This window comes from Jatropha curcas, chromosome 4 (genome assembly GCF_041381405.1).
Source record: "Jatropha curcas cultivar XTBG-Jc1 chromosome 4, XTBG_Jcur_1.0, whole genome shotgun sequence".
Lineage (NCBI taxonomy): Eukaryota > Viridiplantae > Streptophyta > Magnoliopsida > Malpighiales > Euphorbiaceae > Jatropha > Jatropha curcas.
In genome coordinates this window covers 27249638-27270298 of record NC_143154.1, presented here as the reverse complement: position 1 = coordinate 27270298, position 20661 = coordinate 27249638, and the positions used below count along the sequence as shown (strand labels likewise).

At 32.2% G+C, this 20661-nt stretch overlaps 2 protein-coding genes and 2 long non-coding RNA genes across 5 annotated transcripts; all 4 read left to right on the top strand.

Annotated features, from left to right (window-relative positions):
• The first annotated feature begins 1076 nt into the window (after positions 1 to 1076).
• LOC105646744 (PI-PLC X domain-containing protein At5g67130) lies at positions 1077 to 3572 on the top strand. Of its 2 annotated transcripts, none has more exons than XM_089720075.1 (8): positions 1077 to 1498; positions 1623 to 1745; positions 1948 to 2085; positions 2183 to 2281; positions 2385 to 2688; positions 2764 to 2987; positions 3099 to 3180; positions 3270 to 3572. In XM_089720075.1, exons 1-8 carry the CDS (start codon positions 1415 to 1417, stop codon positions 3347 to 3349), a joined length of 1134 nt encoding a protein of 377 aa, XP_089576201.1. In that variant the 5' UTR covers positions 1077 to 1414; the 3' UTR covers positions 3350 to 3572. The 2 variants fall into 2 exon arrangements, with proteins under 2 accessions (XP_089576201.1, XP_012088055.1); XM_012232665.4 differs by having other exon boundaries at positions 1079 to 1498; positions 3099 to 3185.
• A 573-nt stretch (positions 3573 to 4145) lies between these two features.
• Positions 4146 to 7495, top strand: LOC105646745 (PI-PLC X domain-containing protein At5g67130). The gene is made up of 8 exons (XM_089720738.1): positions 4146 to 4483; positions 4583 to 4705; positions 5699 to 5836; positions 5940 to 6038; positions 6126 to 6429; positions 6542 to 6765; positions 7001 to 7087; positions 7249 to 7495. Exons 1-8 carry the CDS (start codon positions 4397 to 4399, stop codon positions 7297 to 7299), a joined length of 1113 nt encoding a protein of 370 aa, XP_089576864.1. The 5' UTR covers positions 4146 to 4396; the 3' UTR covers positions 7300 to 7495.
• A 2379-nt stretch (positions 7496 to 9874) lies between these two features.
• LOC149497112 (uncharacterized) lies at positions 9875 to 12233 on the top strand. The gene is made up of 3 exons (XR_016320635.1): positions 9875 to 10479; positions 11298 to 11363; positions 12078 to 12233. It is a non-coding gene; the product is annotated as an uncharacterized LOC149497112 (long non-coding RNA).
• A 3937-nt stretch (positions 12234 to 16170) lies between these two features.
• On the top strand, positions 16171 to 18681 carry LOC119371059 (uncharacterized). Its single transcript, XR_016320636.1, has 3 exons — positions 16171 to 16927; positions 17746 to 17811; positions 18526 to 18681. It is a non-coding gene; the product is annotated as an uncharacterized LOC119371059 (long non-coding RNA).
• Positions 18682 to 20661: the final 1980 nt, after the last annotated feature.

Here is a 20661-nt window from a genome sequence, read left to right as displayed (position 1 = left end):
TACATCAGTAAGAGAAAAACTTGAATCACATGATAATACATAAATTACTATTTAAGAAATCATAATATTAATCAATGTTTATATAATTATCTTATTGCTTAAAACAATCATTATTAAAATATTTATAAATGAGATTCGATTTTAAATTAACAAAATTAATTGAATTTCGCTAAAAAATTATATAATTGATATACTTTTTTTTGAAAGAAAAATACCTCATTCAATTGATATACTTAAACTTTAAAAAAATATAAAATTGATATAGCTAGACTTAATGAAAAAATAATTAATTATTTTATAGTATCATGGCCAGTCTCAACAATATAAATTATAATTAAATTAACTCATCTATATACTATACTAAAATAAATGGGCTGATTTAAGTAACGTTCGTTAAAAAAAAATAAACATGACTGAAATTAAATTTCAATAATAAATTAAAACTATATATATATATATATATTCTTATTCTCCATATAAAACATTAAAACGCACAGAGCGAAAAATATATATCTGGACATGAGACCCACAAAATATCATATGGAGATTATTTTTTATCATTTTACCATATGTTTTTCTACTGACATTTATGTCCATAAATGCTATCATTTTTTTCGGACAAAAGCCAAAAAGATCAATGTAGACTTGGATAGGATATGTAAGTAGCAAACAAGGATAAAATGGGTAATATTAAAAAGTGGCTAAACATATATTTTTGCTCTCGAACTATAACAAATTTGCCAATTGCACCCTAATATTAGTTACCTTTTATTTTGCGATTGTTAAAAATTCTGTTGAAATAGGAAATAAAAATATCCTTATGAAAATTTTAAGCAGTCTTTTGAAAAGGAAACTAATATTGGTGTAAATAAAGAAATTAATAATTAATAATATATAAGATGCAATGCACATGTTATATATGTAAACAAAATTTACCAAATCCACCCTAAAATTGGTTATTTTGTTTTGTTCCTATAACACACCACTTTATAAAAGTATGGAAAGTATGTTACAATATTTTTGTTCGCACAACGTGTTTTACAATATAAAAGCGGCTTCTTTAACAATACAAAGACAAGCCGCCAAAACTCTAAACTGAAAAGCTATAAAATACGCTTTTAACACACTTTCCTATGGATATGAACCTTAAACTTCTTTCTTTCCTAATGTTCTTTATTTCATTTTGGTTGGTCAAATCAAATCAAACATTTCCCACTTTGTTGCTTTTACCCGTTCCCAATTCACTATACTGTCTTACTTCCCCTGTTTCTCTGTTTTCTCTGTTTTTTCCGCCAAACAAAAAAGAACCGATAATTCCTATGCTAAATACACTCATTTCCTTCTTGTATCCATAACTTTTTTCCACTTTCTTTCAATTTCAAAACAAAAGAACTATCTTTTACATTTTCTCTAAATGGGTTATTCTCAAATTTTGATTTTGATCACATCTTCCTTACTTGTTGGAGTTGCTGTAACCTGCTCAAATGGAGATTGCAGGGTTTGTGTCTATTTAATTAAGTGTCAATCAAGAAACATTCTTATTCTTTTTTTTTTTTTTTTTAAGAATTGAAGATTAAGTTCTAATAGTTGAATTTTGTTTTATTATTTATTGTTACTATTAGCTATTAGATGAATGCTCTTCAGACCAAGATTGTGAAGGTGGACTTTATTGTTTTTCTTGTCCACAAGGATTTTCTGGTTCGAGATGTGTAAGATCAACCATCACCGACCAATTCAAGCTTCTGGTACCCTTTCTTATCTCTCTCTGTTTTCTTATCCAATATTGAAGGAGTAGGCAAATCGGCACTTTTCAATTTCCTTTTCAAGGGGTCATAAGTCACTACCAAATGATTTTTCTCATATTTTACTCTATCTTTTTATTTGATTGTGTAAACTAATAACAGACTATTTATTTATTTATTTATTTTTTTGATCTGTTGATAATAGAATAATTCTCTCCCTTTCAACAAGTATGCATTTTTGACAACACACAATGCTTATGCAATTGACGGATATCCATCTCACACTGGAGTTCCTAGATTCACATTTACCAATCAAGAAGACAGTGTCGCTCAACAGCTAAATGTATGTTTTTTTTTACCCTTTTTCTAGTAATATCAGTATTGAATTGTATTTTATCCTTTTAATTTACAATTTACTTGATTTTTTAAAAAAATTCTAGAATGGAGCTCGAGCATTGATGCTCGATACGTATGATTTTCGTGGAGATGTATGGTTATGCCATTCATTTAAAGGACAATGTCATGACTATACTGCATTTGTAAGTATATTAAAATATGGTTTTAGAATGAAATTCCTTTCTTTTAACGTTTTGGCAAAAGAATGGAATTCTTGTATATATTGTTTTCTTCTTTTCCAACTAGGGTCCTGCTATTGACACACTGAAGGAAATTGAAGCTTTCCTATCAGCAAACCCATCAGAAATTGTGACAATAATATTAGAAGATTATGTTCAAGCACCTAATGGATTGACCAAAGTGTTCACTGATGCTGGGTTGATGAAATACTGGTTTCCTGTTACAAAAATGCCCAAAAATGGACAAGATTGGCCTCTGATTAGTGACATGGTCAAAAACAACCAAAGGCTTCTCGTTTTCGGTTCTATTAAATCCAAGGAAGAAACTGAAGGAATTGCTTACCAATGGAATTACATGGTTGAAAATCACTGTAAGTTATTCCCATTTTCATTGTTAACATTTCTTCACTGCAAGTTACGGAAAATATTGTCATTTTGCTTTGCAGATGGGGAAGATGGAATGAAAGCAGGAAGTTGTTCTAACAGAGGAGAATCATCTCCTCTTGATGACAGGAGTAAATCCTTGGTGCTAGTAAATTATTTTGGGTCTATTCCTTTGAAGGATCTCAGTTGTGCAGATAATTCAGGAGATCTCATAAATATGCTTCATACTTGTTATGGTGCTTCTGCAAATAGATGGGCTAATTTTGTTGCCGTTGATTATTACAAGGTACCATTCTTGCAATTTATCTTCATTAATTTTCAAGAAAGCTCAAGTCAAGTGAGATTTTATTGCTTATTAGGTTTAATTTCTTCTGCTAAGAATAATTAATAAATGCAGAGGAGTGAAGGAGGAGGATCATTCCAAGCAGTGGACACATTGAATGGGAAACTATTGTGCGGTTGTGATGACATCCATGCATGTGTGGTAATTAAGCAATTATTTTCCATTATTTTGGCTGTAATATTGTAAATAAATTATTGAACTTTCTTCTTCACCTTGTTTTTGCAGCCTGGATCAACTTCAAGAGCTTGCACCTCATAACAAGAGCGAAGCAAAGAATATATATTATGCGGATAAAGTTTAAATAATTAAGGAAAGAGCTAAATTCTAACAGGTCGTTGGAACCTTTGAACCTGTACTTTTTTTTTTTTTTTTGTCTGAAAAGAGAAGGGGGAAAATGATAAACACAGTTTTAGTAGTGACTCTTGTAAATTTCAGTCGGAAAATAATATTCCAATTTGTAGAATTTTTAATAAGATTTTTGAGAGATTTGTTCTTTTTACAATAAAATTTAACCTTAGATTTATAGAATCCAATTTCTTCCAAGACCCTAGTCACCATGAAACTTAAACGAAGACTTCAATTTTGCACTGAATAGTAACAAGTATATAAAAGAGTTTGTAACAGGAAATTCATCTCCAGATATATCCTTTACTGTAACTATAAAAAATAAAAATGGCAGCAGATTATCGATCGGTGTCTTCTGATTATTCTTTTCACGTCTATGTAAAGTGAGAATTCTAGTATTCGAATCATCTCCGCTACAAAAATTATCAACGATTTAATAAATGTTATTCAAAGGAGAATGCTACCCTTATTGTTTGTTGGGCCACCAATTGATAACTGCCTTGCAATTAATATTAAATAATATGGTAATAAAATGGAAAATACATAAAATTTTGAAAATATATGAGATTACATATTAGGCCTTAAAAAATCATAATTAGCTTTAATAGGCATTTTTTTAAAACTAAAATAGGTAATCTTTCATAAGAAGAAACAATTAATCTGTAGCCATATCAGTCTTTGTTGTTTCACTTACAGTCACACGCTCACACTATGACTGTAACAGAGTTTCCATTTTTATTTATTTGTTTTTTGCTTTACTGTGTTGTCGTCCAACTCGAATGTACTCATTCATCAACAAGCCTTCCCCCAACATTTTACCTTTCGTTCTCATTTTCTCCTCTCTCCCTCTCTCACCCTCTCTCTGATTGGACACACAACCCATTTTCAAAATTTTCTGTCAAAAATTTTAGCATATTCAGAGCCTCTTTGTTTGGTGTCTCTGAAAATTCTTGTGAAGTGTTTCCTCTCGTTTTCTCTGCCAAACACCCATCTTCTGTCTGACAAAAATGGGTTTTTCTCAGAACTGGATTTTACTTACAGTTTCAGTCATTACTGCTGCTTCAGCATTAGCTTGCCCCAGTGAACCCTGCAAGGTTAGTTTGAACTGTGAAGCAATACTTTCTTGTTTTCGAGGCTTTTTAAGGTTACAGAACGCAATTAATCTAATTTTTGGCTTGGATGCTTTTAATTAGCTATTGGATAAATGCTCATCTGACCAAGATTGCAAAGATGGACTCTACTGTTTCTTTTGCATTGAAGACTTTTCATCTTCCAAATGTGTTAGATCTTCTGCTACGAGCCAATTCAAGCTTCTGGTACTCTGTCTTTCTTTATCCCCTGTTTTTTTACTTCTGGTACCAATTCAATCAGATTCTTGGTTTCTTAATTAACCTGGATAACTTTTATATAAGTAATTCTGTAGTTTCAAAAATCACCCAGACCAAAATTATTTTTTATTTTACGTTTTTCTTATTTATTTGTCTCTTTGAATTGAAGCTTTGCAACTATGAGTCAAATAATTATTTATGAGTTAAAAAGACATATTCATTTTTTATATAAAAAATAGTAAATAGTGGTATGGATTTTTTTGAAGTGTTCTGGTCATCAATCATTCACAAACAAGTCTCTCGTGCAATTTCTTGGAACTTCACAAAAAGTCACAACCAAGTTGTGGTTGGGAATTTTATTAAAAAAAAGAATCGAATTTAAATTTTAAAAATATCAATTGAATCGAGTTATTCAAAATTTTAATAAATTTTTTATAATATAAAAAATATATTTTCATAATATATTTGGTTTTCGACGTGAGCCTCTCACACATTTTAAATATGAGATTAATTTCCTTTATTGATTCATGTTTTTTTCATGAACCAGTCTTAATTTTACAGAAATTGCTTTCTAAAAAATATTAATCTATTTCTATAGAAACAAAATCCAACCACAATAACTGAAGATTTACAAATAAAATCAAATTGGACTGAATTATTAGAATCCAAACATAAAATATTTACTCACCCCTAACTGGGCTGTACTCTGGCCTATTTCTGAGATAGATTATCAAAGAAAGCCCACTATCTGGGCTTTTTCCTACACGGTACAAACTCTCAAGCTTAATTCAATACAGAAACAGCAATTATCCAGGGAAATTTTAGTTCCTAATTAAAAAGGGGTTAGAACCTTCTAAAATATGATTTAAGATACTAAGTTACTAATTGTTTGTTGATATTTTTTTAAAAAATATTATTTAATCTTTAATAATTTTATTTAGTCTTTCACCAACTGTTTCTATTGCTCCTCTTTCTGAATAGAATAATTCTCTGCCCTTCAACAAGTATGCATTTTTGACAACCCACAATGCTTTTGCTATTGATGGCTATCCAATTCATACTGGACTCCCTAGACTTACTGTTACCAATCAAGAAGACACTGTCACTCAACAGCTAAATGTATGTTTTCTGCTTCTTTCTCTTCCAATTTTCCATATGCATATTAATTATAAGTTCATTACTAAGACATCTTTTTTTCTATTTTTCTGTTATTGATTCTTAGAATGGAGTTAGAGCCTTGATGCTCGACACGTATGATTTTCGAGGAGATGTTTGGTTGTGCCATTCATTTAAGGGACATTGTTATGACTACACTGCATTTGTATGTTATTTATTTCTCAAAATATCTTCTGAAATTTTCTTCTGAAAATGGATCTTTTTGATATTTATATTTTGGCATCCATAGTAGGGGCCTGCTATTGATACCTTGAAGGAAATTGAAGCATTCTTATCGGCAAATCCATCAGAAATTGTGACAATAATATTAGAAGATTATGTTCAAGCATCTAATGGATTGACAAAGGTGTTCACTGATGCTGGTTTGATGAAATATTGGTTCCCTGTTACAAAAATGCCTAAAAATGGCAAGGATTGGCCTCTAGTCAGTGACATGGTAAAAAATAACCAAAGGCTTCTTGTTTTCACTTCAATTAAATCCAAAGAAGAAAGTGAAGGAATTGCTTATCAGTGGAACTACATGGTGGAAAATCAATGTAAGAAGTTCCATACTTCAAGTAGGAAAAAACTTGCCTAGACTGGGTCTGTGATCCCGTTTATGCATATTTTAATATATTTTTTCAAGGCTTGATTAATTATTTTGTGCAGATGGGGATGGTGGCATGCATGTGGGAAGTTGCCCTAATAGGGCAGAGTCATCTTCTCTTAGTGACAAGAGTAAATCATTAGTTTTGGTAAATTACTTCAGGACAATTCCCATGAAGGAACTCACGTGCATTGATAACTCAGGAGGTCTCATTAACATGCTTCATACCTGTTATGGTCCTGCTGGCAATAGATGGGCTAACTTTGTTGCTGTGAATTATTACAAGGTATGACTTGAAAAGTTATTTACATGTTTCTATTCGAGTCTTTAAAACTCGTGAAAAGGGATCTAAAGTACCAAATATCCTACATTTGTGAGCTATGGAAAAGATTGATTTACATCTAATCTTTTAGGTCACAAGTGGAATAACTTTACCGTTACATCGAAACTATTCTCTGAAAACCTGTGAAAAAATATTTCATAATATAAAGAGATATTTCTTTTTTATTTTTACTATGCAGAGAAGTGAAGGAGGAGGATCATTCCAAGCTGTGGATACACTCAATGGAAAGCTCTTGTGTGGATGTGATGATATACATGCATGTGTGGTAAGCTATAAATTTTGGAATTAATTGGATTATTTCTTAATTAAAATCATATAAATGAAAGAAGTTAAACTTCACAATTTAATCATTAACCTCATTTATCTGTTTTTTTATTATAAGGTTTATAGAATTTCTCTAACCATTTATTTATTTGTTTCTTGCAGCTTGGATCAAGTTCATCAATTCCTTGCACTGCCCAAAACAAATTGCAGTGAGACAAATTTTGCATTATTCTCCTCTCCATGAGTATCACCTTAAAGGCTTAAACTTCATGGGTAATATTGGCCATATTGGTTTACTCAGAATTGGGAATAGAATGAAATTCCTAGAAGAAGATTATATATATATATATATTCTTATGTTTGTGAAATTTTAAATTTTATCGAAATAATATACATTTTTTTAGTACCATTCTTGAACTAATCAATAAATTTTATTTAATTATTTGAAAAATGAATTTAGAATAAGATTATTCAAAATTAGACATCCATTTCTGTTTCAATTTCAATTCCTAGATGAAAGTTACTGGATGGACTAAATAGATGAAAGTTACTGGAATTGGGCCTAACAGGCTTTATTCATATCAGACTTCAAGTGAAAGACCCACCATGGATTCACAATTTCAACCAAAAACACCAGACTTAGACCTAATAGGGTTTTTTCATATTGTACTATGTGAATAACTTTCCCAAACTGCAACACAAAAACAAATAAATTTTTATTAGTTCAATCACATTTTTTATTACATTTTATTAATATCATATTTAATAATAATAAAATAATATAATGACTACTAAGTGGATGAAAAGAAAATTAAATTTCTTTGGAAGTATATAATTATTTTTCCTTTTATTTTTTTTTGTGTGTGACCATTGGGATATGGAAAAGAGTGGTAGAATTAGAAAATTGCAGAGGAAAAATCTCAAAGGAATGGCTTTCCCTCTCAAGAAACAGTGAAAAATGGGCAGCCAACCATCTCCCTGATTACCCAACACATTGGGCCAGATCTCAGAGCATCAGTAATCAGCAGCCCTGCCTTTGTCCATATTATCAATAATTGAGTTGTTTTTCATTTGCAATAGTAATATCTAATTATAGTAATTTTTATCATTAAAATCTAAAATTTGTTTCCCATAATAAAATCTAAAACCTTTTACTTTCACAATCTCAATTTTAAATGAATTTTTAAGTTTGTATTTTAAGTGGATCATAATAATAAATTAATATGTTATCCCAGTCAAATATTTATTCAATACATTTTTCATTTTATTAATTAAATTCAACAAGAAATATATCCATGTTGTTGTGTAGCCTGTATTGTTATTTCTGCCCGTCGAACCTCCCGATGAATAAAAACAAGAAATGTACTTTTTTTTTTTGTGGTTATTTCTTTATACTATTTATATGAATTTGTCTCTCTTTAATTTGTGATATTACCTTACATAAATTTTTTTTAAAAAAGGGACAAAACTCCTTTAAATCCTTATCTCAATTTTTTTTTTTCAAGAAAAAAAAAATGAACACACTGAAGCAAGAACACAAGTGGGAATATATCACTATAACTAGACAAATTTTCCACAATGTGGAAACCAATTAATAGATGGTCTAATATTGGATACTAAGAGAAGATTTGATTGGATGTGTTTTTGACTATAAGATTTGCTTTTAAAATTCAAAAGTACTACCACAATAATTATAGGGATCATAATTTAAAAAAGCTAACAGGTTCATGTGATAATAATATAGAAAGGTAAATAATTCTTTAATTATAACAATTGACCCTAATTTTTAACACAATCCCCCAAAGGATATTAAAACTAATCCACAGTTTTCATTTTAATCCACAGATTAATTATAGTAATTAAATGGATAAATTGCAAGTTTGGAAAACCTAAAATTTGTTTAGGGGCTCATCAACTTTGGGAGCCAATAAATGGTGAGGAGCATGTGACTCGGTAGATTAGGGGTATCTAACACATGCTATCAATCTTAAGACAAAATAATTAATTAGTCTTAATATTATTAATTAAGCATAATTAATAATATGTTTTTGTATCAGATCTGCATATATGATTGACCTAATCCTACTTTGCACTACAGGAACATGCTTCAACTTGATGCATCGTGCATAATTAATTTAATTGTATATTTGAGAATAATGGGCTGCATGTTGTTAGAGTACTGTAATAAGTGATTAAAAGAGAGAAAAACTTAATTAATTATAAGTTTAATCATTGTTTATCCATATCAAGATTGCATATTAGAGATATGATTTAAAATTATATTTCTTTTAAGTTGACTAATACAACAATGGAGCCTCTAATGTACTGCTCAAGGTAACTTTTGAATTATATTATTATGAGAATGTTTTATAAAGAGAAAGTAGATACATGACATGTGCAGTAGCCTTCCCATATTCATGGGTGTATGTCTAGGTACTACTACTACAGCATTTGTATATCTTAGTTACATTAATTCATAGATTAGAGATGACACGGTTCGGTTTCAAATCGAAACCGAATCGAAATCAAACCGATCAAAACCGGTATTAAACTGTAGTCAATGGTTCTGGTTCTAAAACCGTAACTGAAACTGTGAACTCAAGGTTCGGTTCCGGTTCTTCATTATTTAAAGAGCTCTTGAAATAACCCGAATTTTTATTTTTAAAGATTTTTCATTTAAATTTAATAAACCGACAGCCTAGAAAATTCATAGTAATATTTTAGTACGAGCACTGTGAGAAATCGAATCAAAAACCGATTGGAAAAACCGTAAACCAATCGAAAATCGAGGATTGGGGCCGAATCGAACCGAATCGAACCGGTTCGACCCAAACCATCTAGAAATTTCTTTTTTTCCTCTATTTTTTAGCACACTTCACTCCCCCTCCCCCCGTTCCTGCGTTTCTTGACCACCGGCGACTTCACCTCCGCCACCTTCTCCTCCTTCTCTTTCTTCTTCTTCTTCTTCTTCTTCTTCTTCTTCTTCTTTCCTTTCTTTTCTTTCTTTCTTCTTCAGTGCGCCTGCATTTTTGGCGAGACAGGGACAGAGCAGCAGAGCTGCGCGCTACCGCCACTCCGCTGTCGCTCCTCGCTGCAGCTCGACGTCGCAGCAGCTCCGTCAGCGACTTCACCAGCTCCTTGGACCAGATCGCGCGGCACGAGCAGGCCCGGCCTCCTTCTGTCGTTGATCAAGCAAGCATCGCGCCTCAGTGGATCTGTCGCGCCACCGCTCTGCCACTGCTTCAGCACGCCTCCGACCACCTAGGATCGGCCATTTGAGCTCTTCCGTCCCTTCTAGCAACTTCACCTGCCACTGTCTGCCCCAGCTCCGATCAAGCTAACGCCTGCCAAGCTAACCAAAAAAATTTTGATTTTCAGCTCGTTTGCAGCTAGGTAAGCAGCATTCTGGCTCTTTTTCGGTTGGATTCATGAGTTCCTAATTTTAGTTAAAGAGATTAAAGTAGATAGAGTTAATGTATAGATTGAAACCCTTAGCTAACGACTCTGCAGATTTATTTGGAGGATTTTGTTACATTATTACTATTTGGAACTATGAATGGAAATTTAGTTAATTTAGTTAGATGAGTTAGTGTTAGTGTTAGTGTTAGTAATTAATTAGTTAAGTTAGTTGTAGTTAATTGTTGTAGCTAGTTTATTTAGTTAAGTTAGTTGTAGTTAATTGTTGTAGCTAGTTTATTTAGTTAAGTTAGTTTTAGTGAATAAAAGTAATGGTTTGTAGTTAAATTAGTTTAGTTAAGTTAATGTTAGTAGTGCTAGTTAATTAAATTAATTTTATTATTTATAATTAATTAATTTGGTAATTATGAGTAGTTAACAGCTTTATAATGATAGTGTTGAATTTATTAAGGTAGTTTAGATATAATGTTATTGTAATATATAATTTTGATTGTGTGGTGATGTTGAGAATTGAAGGAAATGTTGATATTGTTCTTCGGATGGAGGATGGGAAATTGAATTGATTAATTGCCCGACGGATGGGCCGTATAGATTGAATATTTATGAAATTGTTGATATTTTAACAGGTGGATAGTTCAATTTTTAGGGGAGATGCTGCCGAAATTTCGGTAGAAAATAAATAAAATATAGTTAGATAGAGAAATAAAAATTTAGACATAAAATAAAATTTTTAGAGTGGTCAAGAATTATCTTATCTAATAGAATTAATTTTGCGTCATTCTTACTTTGCTTAGATCACCCGGGTCCATCTAGTGCTCCTCCAGGACAGAATCAAAGCTAGAACTTCGCTCTCCATCACTGTGAGTAATAATAAATAATGCATGTCAACACTGCATTTGCATAACATTACATTTTTATATATTTACATATTGTATTTTCTCAAAAATATTATGTTATGATCACTATAATTATACTTATGCATAATTGTGCATTTGGATGAAATTGATGTATTATGATAAATGAATTGTTTGATTATTTGTGTTGTGTATATACTGTGCTCTGTTTGTGTGGAGTTGGGATGAAGTGGGTCACCCTGGGTTTGTGAGGACGGTCGATAAATATGGATCCTGATGAACTGATGAAATTGGACCGTCGGCCGGGTAAATGGGAGATCGGCGCCCCCGTGTGCACCTGATGAATTGATGAAATGATGTTGATGATATGGAAAAGAAAAGAGAGAATGTAAAATAAAATATTGAGAGGACTGGTCAAGTGAGGATTAGACCGGTCGGCCAGATATGGGGGATTGGCTCCCCGGGTGCACATGTTTGAGAGGATGGGCTGTTTGAGAGGACGGCTCGTCGGGGGTTTAGGTGACGCCACTGACTAATTTCCACGTGATGTGATTATTTGAAGGTGATATTGTTTGTGGGTGCTGATGTAATGTCATATGATTGACTGTTGTGTGTTCATTCAGTATACTAGGGTGCATTTGCTTGACTGTATGTGGTGTGCATTATTTATTATTATTCACTGAGTTGTAAAACTCACCCCCTTCTCTCCAAACCTCCCAGGTACTAGGAAGCAGTTGATTCGACTGAAGCTCTGCACTCTTCTCCGCAGAGTTATAAATGTAAACTTTATATTGTTGTTATTTAATTTTGGATGTATAAATTATTCTATTATCAGAATATTATTGAACTCCGCAGTTATAGGGTTGTGCATTTAAATTGGGCCTTGTCGTATGCGTTACTTTTTATAAATGGTATGAAATGTATAAGTTGAGTAATTAGGCTTACTACGGGCCTCGGGGGCCTTATGCTTACCTGGGCCCTAGTGCCGGTCCGGCCCACGGAGTCGGGTCGTGACAAAGGTGGTATCAGAGCAAAAGTTCATAAGTCTAGATGTAACTGCGGAGTAATTTCTGTCATGTCTTGATATAGTCTTCCTTGCTTTCCCCTTCAACGTTCTTGCGTTCTTCGCAATCAGGTTAAAGTCAAGTTGTTTAATGATTAAAAATTTGTATCCTTGTCCTTTAGAGATGTGATTTAGCTAATGATGCTAAGGGGATGGTTTAAACTTAAGCTAAAATCCTTCTATGGAATAAATAATATTCATATATAATTTAAGTAGGTAAGAAGATAAGTATATAGGATTAATAAGTTGAAGTTAGATGATGAAATTGTGCTATTTTTATTTAATACGTGGGGAATATGGAATACATATATAAAAATGCATGAATGTGTGTATATGTGTGGCTGCGGAATTGAGAATGAGTTGCTAATTATTTATTAGGAGAAATAAATGATTCGGATTCGAGGACATTAGAATCCATTTAATTAGAGTATTAAATTAGCATATGTATTTGATGAAATTTACATGATGTTGGTTAGTGGAATTTCTTATAATTATTGAGATAAATATTTTTCTGGATGGAATGGATATACATGATTTTTTATAGGGTTTGAATATTGAAGGATTTGGTGTGATTTGATATGATAATTGGTGATGAGTATTTTTCATAAAGAATAATATTGGTGGAATTATTATATGAAGTGAGTTTTATTTATGAATAATCGCTGCTTGGTAGAGTAAGGTGTATTGTTGTATTCATCAACTTTTTTTTTAGGGTGTGAATATAGGGGATAATATAAATTATTGTGGATAAAAGAAAAGTAAATCGCGATTTTTAATAGGAGATAAATTACTTTAATCTTTATGTACTTAGTGGTGGATATTGTGTGGCTTGCGGAATCTTATGGTTTATCTAATGGTATTTAGTCTTTTGATGTTTAAAATAATTGTTGCACACTCGATGGTATGTAAAGTACAAACAATGATTTTTATTTAATGGGAGATTCTATGATCCGAGGAACAATTCTATAAGGGAATTAAGGTAATTATGTTATGTAAATAGTGGGGCATGATGATTTAAGTGTATTGATGAATGACATTGGATCTGGAGAGATAATTATCCAATTATTGAATTGATGTTATACTAATGAATTAGATAAGTAAGGATGAAACTAGTCCTGTTATTGTATGGATATTTAGAAAAGAATCAATTACAGAAGCGTGAAAGAGTATAAATTAGTATGATTTAAATGAGGATAATCAGTATATAAAGTTTTAACAAATTAGGGGTCATGGGTAACAAGATTTGGTAAAAATAGGAATAATGATGCATCAACGGATTTAGGATAAAGACTTCTATACTTTGGGATTTCATGAGTGTAGAAAAATTTTGGTTCGTGTTGATCTCACGATGCTTATACGAGAATAAATTCTAAGACAAAGTGATCAAGAAATTATAAGTGATTATTGTTAGGATAGAAAAGATTGAGTAATAGTTAATAGAAGTATTTGTGGATCCATGTGTGATATAATTAAGATCCTATTACATGTAGGATGTTTAATAAGCCAGACTAATCTTATGGACCAGGTATAATAAAATAAAAGTAAAAGATAGCAAAGGTAATTAGTGGTTTTGGGATTGGAACGCTATTATATTGGGTGATAATTATATTAGGAAAATGATAATTTGAATATAATTTGAAGGAGAATAATATTTGTATAATTGAACAGTTTCTTGTTATATCTCTTGAAGAATAGAGCTAAGGTGGATATTAAGAATTTAAATGTTCATAAATAGTAAATTTAGAATCTAAAAAGAGATCAAATGAAGGAAGCTATTGAATGTTTGGTGATAAACAAATAGATAAATGATTCAAGGATTGTAATCCCGATGAGGAAAAGAACTAAGTACTTACATTCAGGAAGAAAGATAGACTTTCTACTTGAGAGTAAGAAATTTTTTTTTTTTGACTTCTGTCATTTGATAGCGTCTAGTTAGGAAATAGTTTTAAGAGTTATATGAATCGAATCCATATAATGAGCTTATAAATATATTATGTACAAGTGAGGAATGTTATTAATACTAATAACTGGGAATAAGAGTTGATGAAGAATCATGAGATTCAGCTTGAGATGGCGATGAATGTGAATAAATGTAATTTCTTGATGCAAGGTAGTTAGAATAAGAAATTCCTATTACTTAGTGCATTTTTGTAAGTTACTTAGTTTATTGGATGGAGAAAGGGAGATATAATTAAGCCTCTAGGGAACAGAAGGGTATCTGGAGTATTTTATAAATATCAATGAACTAACTGGGTTTTAATTTACTGTTCATTTGGAATATTGAGATTTGTGTAAGAATAAACAAGTGAATTTGGGATAATTTTAGGGAGAAGAATACACACAAGTATTCAAAAACTGAAAACATGAATTATAAGATTATCGGATGTGTTAACAAGATGGTCTAAGATTACATCTTCACTATACTTGAAGACCAACTTAAGTGTGTTAATATGGTAATCTATTAATTTAAAATTTGCTCATGGAATGATTGAGATATCAATTAGGATGAGAGTCATTCATATATGATTTGGAGTCGATGTAAAGCTATTCTGAATTTCTTAGCAATTGGTGGAAATTATGATTGAATGAATAGAATTGTGTTATAAATGGCAGTTTGTGACAGATCTTATGGTTTAAGAGAATACTTAATTAGTTAGGTCCATTCGAGGAATGGTACATTGCAACTCTGATGTTGAAGGATTCAATGAGGAATTAACCTTGTTTGGAGTAAAGAATATAGAGAGAACATAATTATGGTTGAGGATATTCCTAGATTGTATTAGGTATAAATTTTACGAATTTGGAGGTGATAGACAAACTTGGAGAGAAAGAATAACCCAATGATATTATTATCTGAATATTCTTAGGTATTCATGGGTAAGAAGAAACATAAAACAAAGGACATAGTTTAATCAGGAGTTGGATTATAGGTTTAATATCCTTAATCTCATACTTAGCTAGAGCAAAAGGCACTACTTGTTTAGGATATCTGGATACGTAGACCTAGGTAAATTGGATATAAAATACGATTTGGAGAATTTTACATCTTGAGCAAGATAAAAAAAAAATGTTGGCTAGACTTCTTTATGGAGTTGAGTGTAATAGAATGGTGTGTGCATATTTTAGAAAATGCATTAAGAATATTTGGCATGACAACAACTAACTTGACTAGTTGCATAAGTTCTTGTCATAATTAGTTAAGAAATGGTATAATATGAATTCTCATTAGTAGGATTTGAAAGGAGATTATATTATCTTTCGTTGGAAAATGGTTAAGGTGATAAATATGTGATGAGATTGGGATATAAGTCAGGATCTCCTATCGGTTGATAGCAATTAGCTAGAGAAATGTCATGATTTTGTTTGAAATAAGCTTGTAGTAATGGTAAGAATTTGTTCTCATTAATTAGAAATGATTGTTGCCTATAATAGCTAATGAGAGTAATAACCCTTACTTGAACAGAGGTTATGAGGAACTTAAATTCTTACGGTTAACAGTGAATACTAGAGTCGAATCTGTGCCTTGGGTTATGAGTGTTTTACTTGATTTGACTTGTAGATATAGTACAACTCAAGTTTAAATTAACTATGGTGATATGGTAGATATCTAGCTGCTCAGGAGAACAAGTATTCTACTGAATGTGAATAACTTTTATCAGTTGCAGGATTATGTGAGAAGCACAACCACCATTGTTTTCCAGTTACTTGTTACTTTTAAAATTCGAGGACGAATTTTTATAAGGGGGGGAGACTGAAATAACCCGAATTTTTATTTTTAAAGATTTTTCATTTAAATTTAATAAACCGACAGCCTGGAAAATTCATAGTAATATTTTAGTACGAGCACTGTGAGAAATCGAATCAAAAACCGATTGGAAAAACCGTAAACCAATCGAAAATCGAGGATTGGGGCCGAATCGAACCGAATCGAACCGGTTCGACCCAAACCATCTAGAAATTTCTTTTTTTCCTCTATTTTTTAGCACACTTCACTCCCCCTCCCCCCGTTCCTGCGTTTCTTGACCACCGGCGACTTCACCTCCGCCACCTTCTCCTCCTTCTCTTTCTTCTTCTTCTTCTTCTTCTTCTTCTTCTTCTTCTTTCCTTTCTTTTCTTTCTTTCTTCTTCAGTGCGCCTGCATTTTTGGCGAGACAGGGACAGAGCAGCAGAGCTGCGCGCTACCGCCACTCCGCTGTCGCTCCTCGCTGCAGCTCGACGTCGCAGCAGCTCCGTCAGCGACTTCACCAGCTCCTTGGACCAGATCGCGCGGCACGAGCAGGCCCGGCCTCCTTCTGTCGTTGATCAAGCAAGCATCGCGCCTCAGTGGATCTGTCGCGCCACCGCTCTGCCACTGCTTCAGCACGCCTCCGACCACCTAGGATCGGCCATTTGAGCTCTTCCGTCCCTTCTAGCAACTTCACCTGCCACTGTCTGCCCCAGCTCCGATCAAGCTAACGCCTGCCAAGCTAACCAAAAAAATTTTGATTTTCAGCTCGTTTGCAGCTAGGTAAGCAGCATTCTGGCTCTTTTTCGGTTGGATTCATGAGTTCCTAATTTTAGTTAAAGAGATTAAAGTAGATAGAGTTAATGTATAGATTGAAACCCTTAGCTAACGACTCTGCAGATTTATTTGGAGGATTTTGTTACATTATTACTATTTGGAACTATGAATGGAAATTTAGTTAATTTAGTTAGATGAGTTAGTGTTAGTGTTAGTGTTAGTAATTAATTAGTTAAGTTAGTTGTAGTTAATTGTTGTAGCTAGTTTATTTAGTTAAGTTAGTTGTAGTTAATTGTTGTAGCTAGTTTATTTAGTTAAGTTAGTTTTAGTGAATAAAAGTAATGGTTTGTAGTTAAATTAGTTTAGTTAAGTTAATGTTAGTAGTGCTAGTTAATTAAATTAATTTTATTATTTATAATTAATTAATTTGGTAATTATGAGTAGTTAACAGCTTTATAATGATAGTGTTGAATTTATTAAGGTAGTTTAGATATAATGTTATTGTAATATATAATTTTGATTGTGTGGTGATGTTGAGAATTGAAGGAAATGTTGATATTGTTCTTCGGATGGAGGATGGGAAATTGAATTGATTAATTGCCCGACGGATGGGCCGTATAGATTGAATATTTATGAAATTGTTGATATTTTAACAGGTGGATAGTTCAATTTTTAGGGGAGATGCTGCCGAAATTTCGGTAGAAAATAAATAAAATATAGTTAGATAGAGAAATAAAAATTTAGACATAAAATAAAATTTTTAGAGTGGTCAAGAATTATCTTATCTAATAGAATTAATTTTGCGTCATTCTTACTTTGCTTAGATCACCCGGGTCCATCTAGTGCTCCTCCAGGACAGAATCAAAGCTAGAACTTCGCTCTCCATCACTGTGAGTAATAATAAATAATGCATGTCAACACTGCATTTGCATAACATTACATTTTTATATATTTACATATTGTATTTTCTCAAAAATATTATGTTATGATCACTATAATTATACTTATGCATAATTGTGCATTTGGATGAAATTGATGTATTATGATAAATGAATTGTTTGATTATTTGTGTTGTGTATATACTGTGCTCTGTTTGTGTGGAGTTGGGATGAAGTGGGTCACCCTGGGTTTGTGAGGACGGTCGATAAATATGGATCCTGATGAACTGATGAAATTGGACCGTCGGCTGGGTAAATGGGAGATCGGCGCCCCCGTGTGCACCTGATGAATTGATGAAATGATGTTGATGATATGGAAAAGAAAAGAGAGAATGTAAAATAAAATATTGAGAGGACTGGTCAAGTGAGGATTAGACCGGTCGGCCAGATATGGGGGATTGGCTCCCCGGGTGCACATGTTTGAGAGGATGGGCTGTTTGAGAGGACGGCTCGTCGGGGGTTTAGGTGACGCCACTGACTAATTTCCACGTGATGTGATTATTTGAAGGTGATATTGTTTGTGGGTGCTGATGTAATGTCATATGATTGATTGTTGTGTGTTCATTCAGTATACTAGGGTGCATTTGCTTGACTGTATGTGGTGTGCATTATTTATTATTATTCACTGAGTTGTAAAACTCACCCCCTTCTCTCCAAACCTCCCAGGTACTAGGAAGCAGTTGATTCGACTGAAGCTCTGCACTCTTCTCCGCAGAGTTATAAATGTAAACTTTATATTGTTGTTATTTAATTTTGGATGTATAAATTATTCTATTATCAGAATATTATTGAACTCCGCAGTTATAGGGTTGTGCATTTAAATTGGGCCTTGTCGTATGCGTTACTTTTTATAAATGGTATGAAATGTATAAGTTGAGTAATTAGGCTTACTACGGGCCTCGGGGGCCTTATGCTTACCTGGGCCCTAGTGCCGGTCCGGCCCACGGAGTCGGGTCGTGACAGCTCTTCAATCCCGTTTCCAAAGAGATTAGTCTCTCATTTAATTAATTTTAGACAGAAAGATAAAAAGATAGATAAGATTATTTTATTTTAAGAGGGTGAGATGGAATGACAATTATTCTTTCTCCCTCAACTAGAAGCTTTGAGTTTGAATCTAAAAACGGAGTCCTTTTCTTTAAACACTCAAGTGAGAGCATCCCTCCTTTATAAGGCTATATATCCAATGTGAATCTAGATTAATAGGCTCAATGAGTTTCGGATATCGGATGATTCAATCTTTATATATTATAAAATCTTTTATACAATCAACTTGCTCAAAAAAGTACATTTAAATTTTTTTTTTTTTTTTCAATACTATGATCGAATGGTTTCTAACATTTATATATATACTTTACTTACAAGATAATGATCATAAGGAAAAAGTTTAGATCTCAATATAATTTATTTAGAGAATTTTTTTTCTTATTAAAATCAGACTCTCATTATAATAATTTGAATTCATAGACCTGAATATATTTTCATATTTTAATACCTTGTATAGTTGACATATATCTAGCATGCTGCCTGCCATAATTGCATGTAACAGAAAAGAACAGTAGAGGCCATTGAGTTCCAAACCAAAGAACAGAAATATACAGAGTAGTAGTAGCCTAGTTTGACTTTTAGAGGATTATAAAGATAGCATCAGTGACCACTATATAGGTTAGCTAGCTTCAAATAACCCAGACAGAGACTATGCATATATATATATATATATTATATACATACAAAATTTTATAGAAATAAACTCCTTTTTCATTGATCTAACCGTGTAATGATTTTTGTTTTGAATTATGAGAAGCGTTAAAGAAAACTGAAACCAAACAAACAGCGTAAAAAAGAAGATAAAAAAGAAAAAGGAAGGGATTATAGGTTTTGGGCTCACTAACTGTCTGGTACTTGTCAATTGTCCTCAAATCGTACCAAGGACGATTACGATATGCCCACGAGGGGGTAACGTGCAAATAGGGTCATGATTTTGTATTGTTGTATGAAAAATAATGGCAGACCCACCTCTCAATATTCAACTTCACATGAAAGTTGAAACCCTAACACTAATTATGTTTTCTTTTAAAAAATTATGAATTTGGCAATGGAAATTTCACAAAGAAAGAAACAACAGCAAAGACAACCACTTAAGCATCAAAACAAAATGTATTGGGGACCTTAACACATGGGGAGGTGGAAGTTGGGTGGCTTTGAGCTTGTGGAAGTGGAGCCAACTAAAAGTTTTCAGAATCTTTCTTTCTTTCTTTCTTTCTTTCTTTTTTCTTCTTTTCATGTTTATTATAATACAATCTTCATTTTTAATTGGGTGAGAAGCAACTTATAATTATACACTGGCAATTTCCACTGCTATTGTCTTAGGTTCATATTTGATTTGATTATCTCCAACTCTTTTTCTTTATTTGGATGATGTTTATCTTGATTTTTAATTTGCTTTCTAGGAATCTTAGGTTCCCAAAAGCTGACACATAATCATCTTGAAATTACTAATTCATGCTTAAAAGCTGGAACTTCTTCATACATTTTGATTGCTGACAGCTTGGTTCTACAAATCTTTTAGATTTATAATCAATTACAAGAGATTGGTAGATTTCATTGGAAGAAATGACATTTCATTGGCAAACCCTAATCAAATTAGTATTATTTTCACAATCGAATATTGACTCTTTCAATTTTTTTGTTCCTTTGTAGAGATAACTCGAGTACGAATCTTTCAGACTATTTAAAAAAAAAACAAAAGAATACATATCTATCAATTCAATTCAATTATTTCATTACATTTAAAGCATTTTTTGA

Coding starts and splice junctions, on each gene's coding strand:
- LOC105646744 (XM_089720075.1), top strand. CDS start 1,415: ATGGGTTATTCTCAAATTTTGATTTTGATCACATCTTCCTTACTTGTT. Junction 1,746..1,947: donor CCGACCAATTCAAGCTTCTG/GTACCCTTTCTT, acceptor TGTTGATAATAG/AATAATTCTCTCCCTTTCAA. Junction 2,282..2,384: donor GTCATGACTATACTGCATTT/GTAAGTATATTA, acceptor TTTTCCAACTAG/GGTCCTGCTATTGACACACT.
- LOC105646745 (XM_089720738.1), top strand. CDS start 4,397: ATGGGTTTTTCTCAGAACTGGATTTTACTTACAGTTTCAGTCATTACT. Junction 4,484..4,582: donor GCCCCAGTGAACCCTGCAAG/GTTAGTTTGAAC, acceptor GCTTTTAATTAG/CTATTGGATAAATGCTCATC. Junction 4,706..5,698: donor CGAGCCAATTCAAGCTTCTG/GTACTCTGTCTT, acceptor CTTTCTGAATAG/AATAATTCTCTGCCCTTCAA.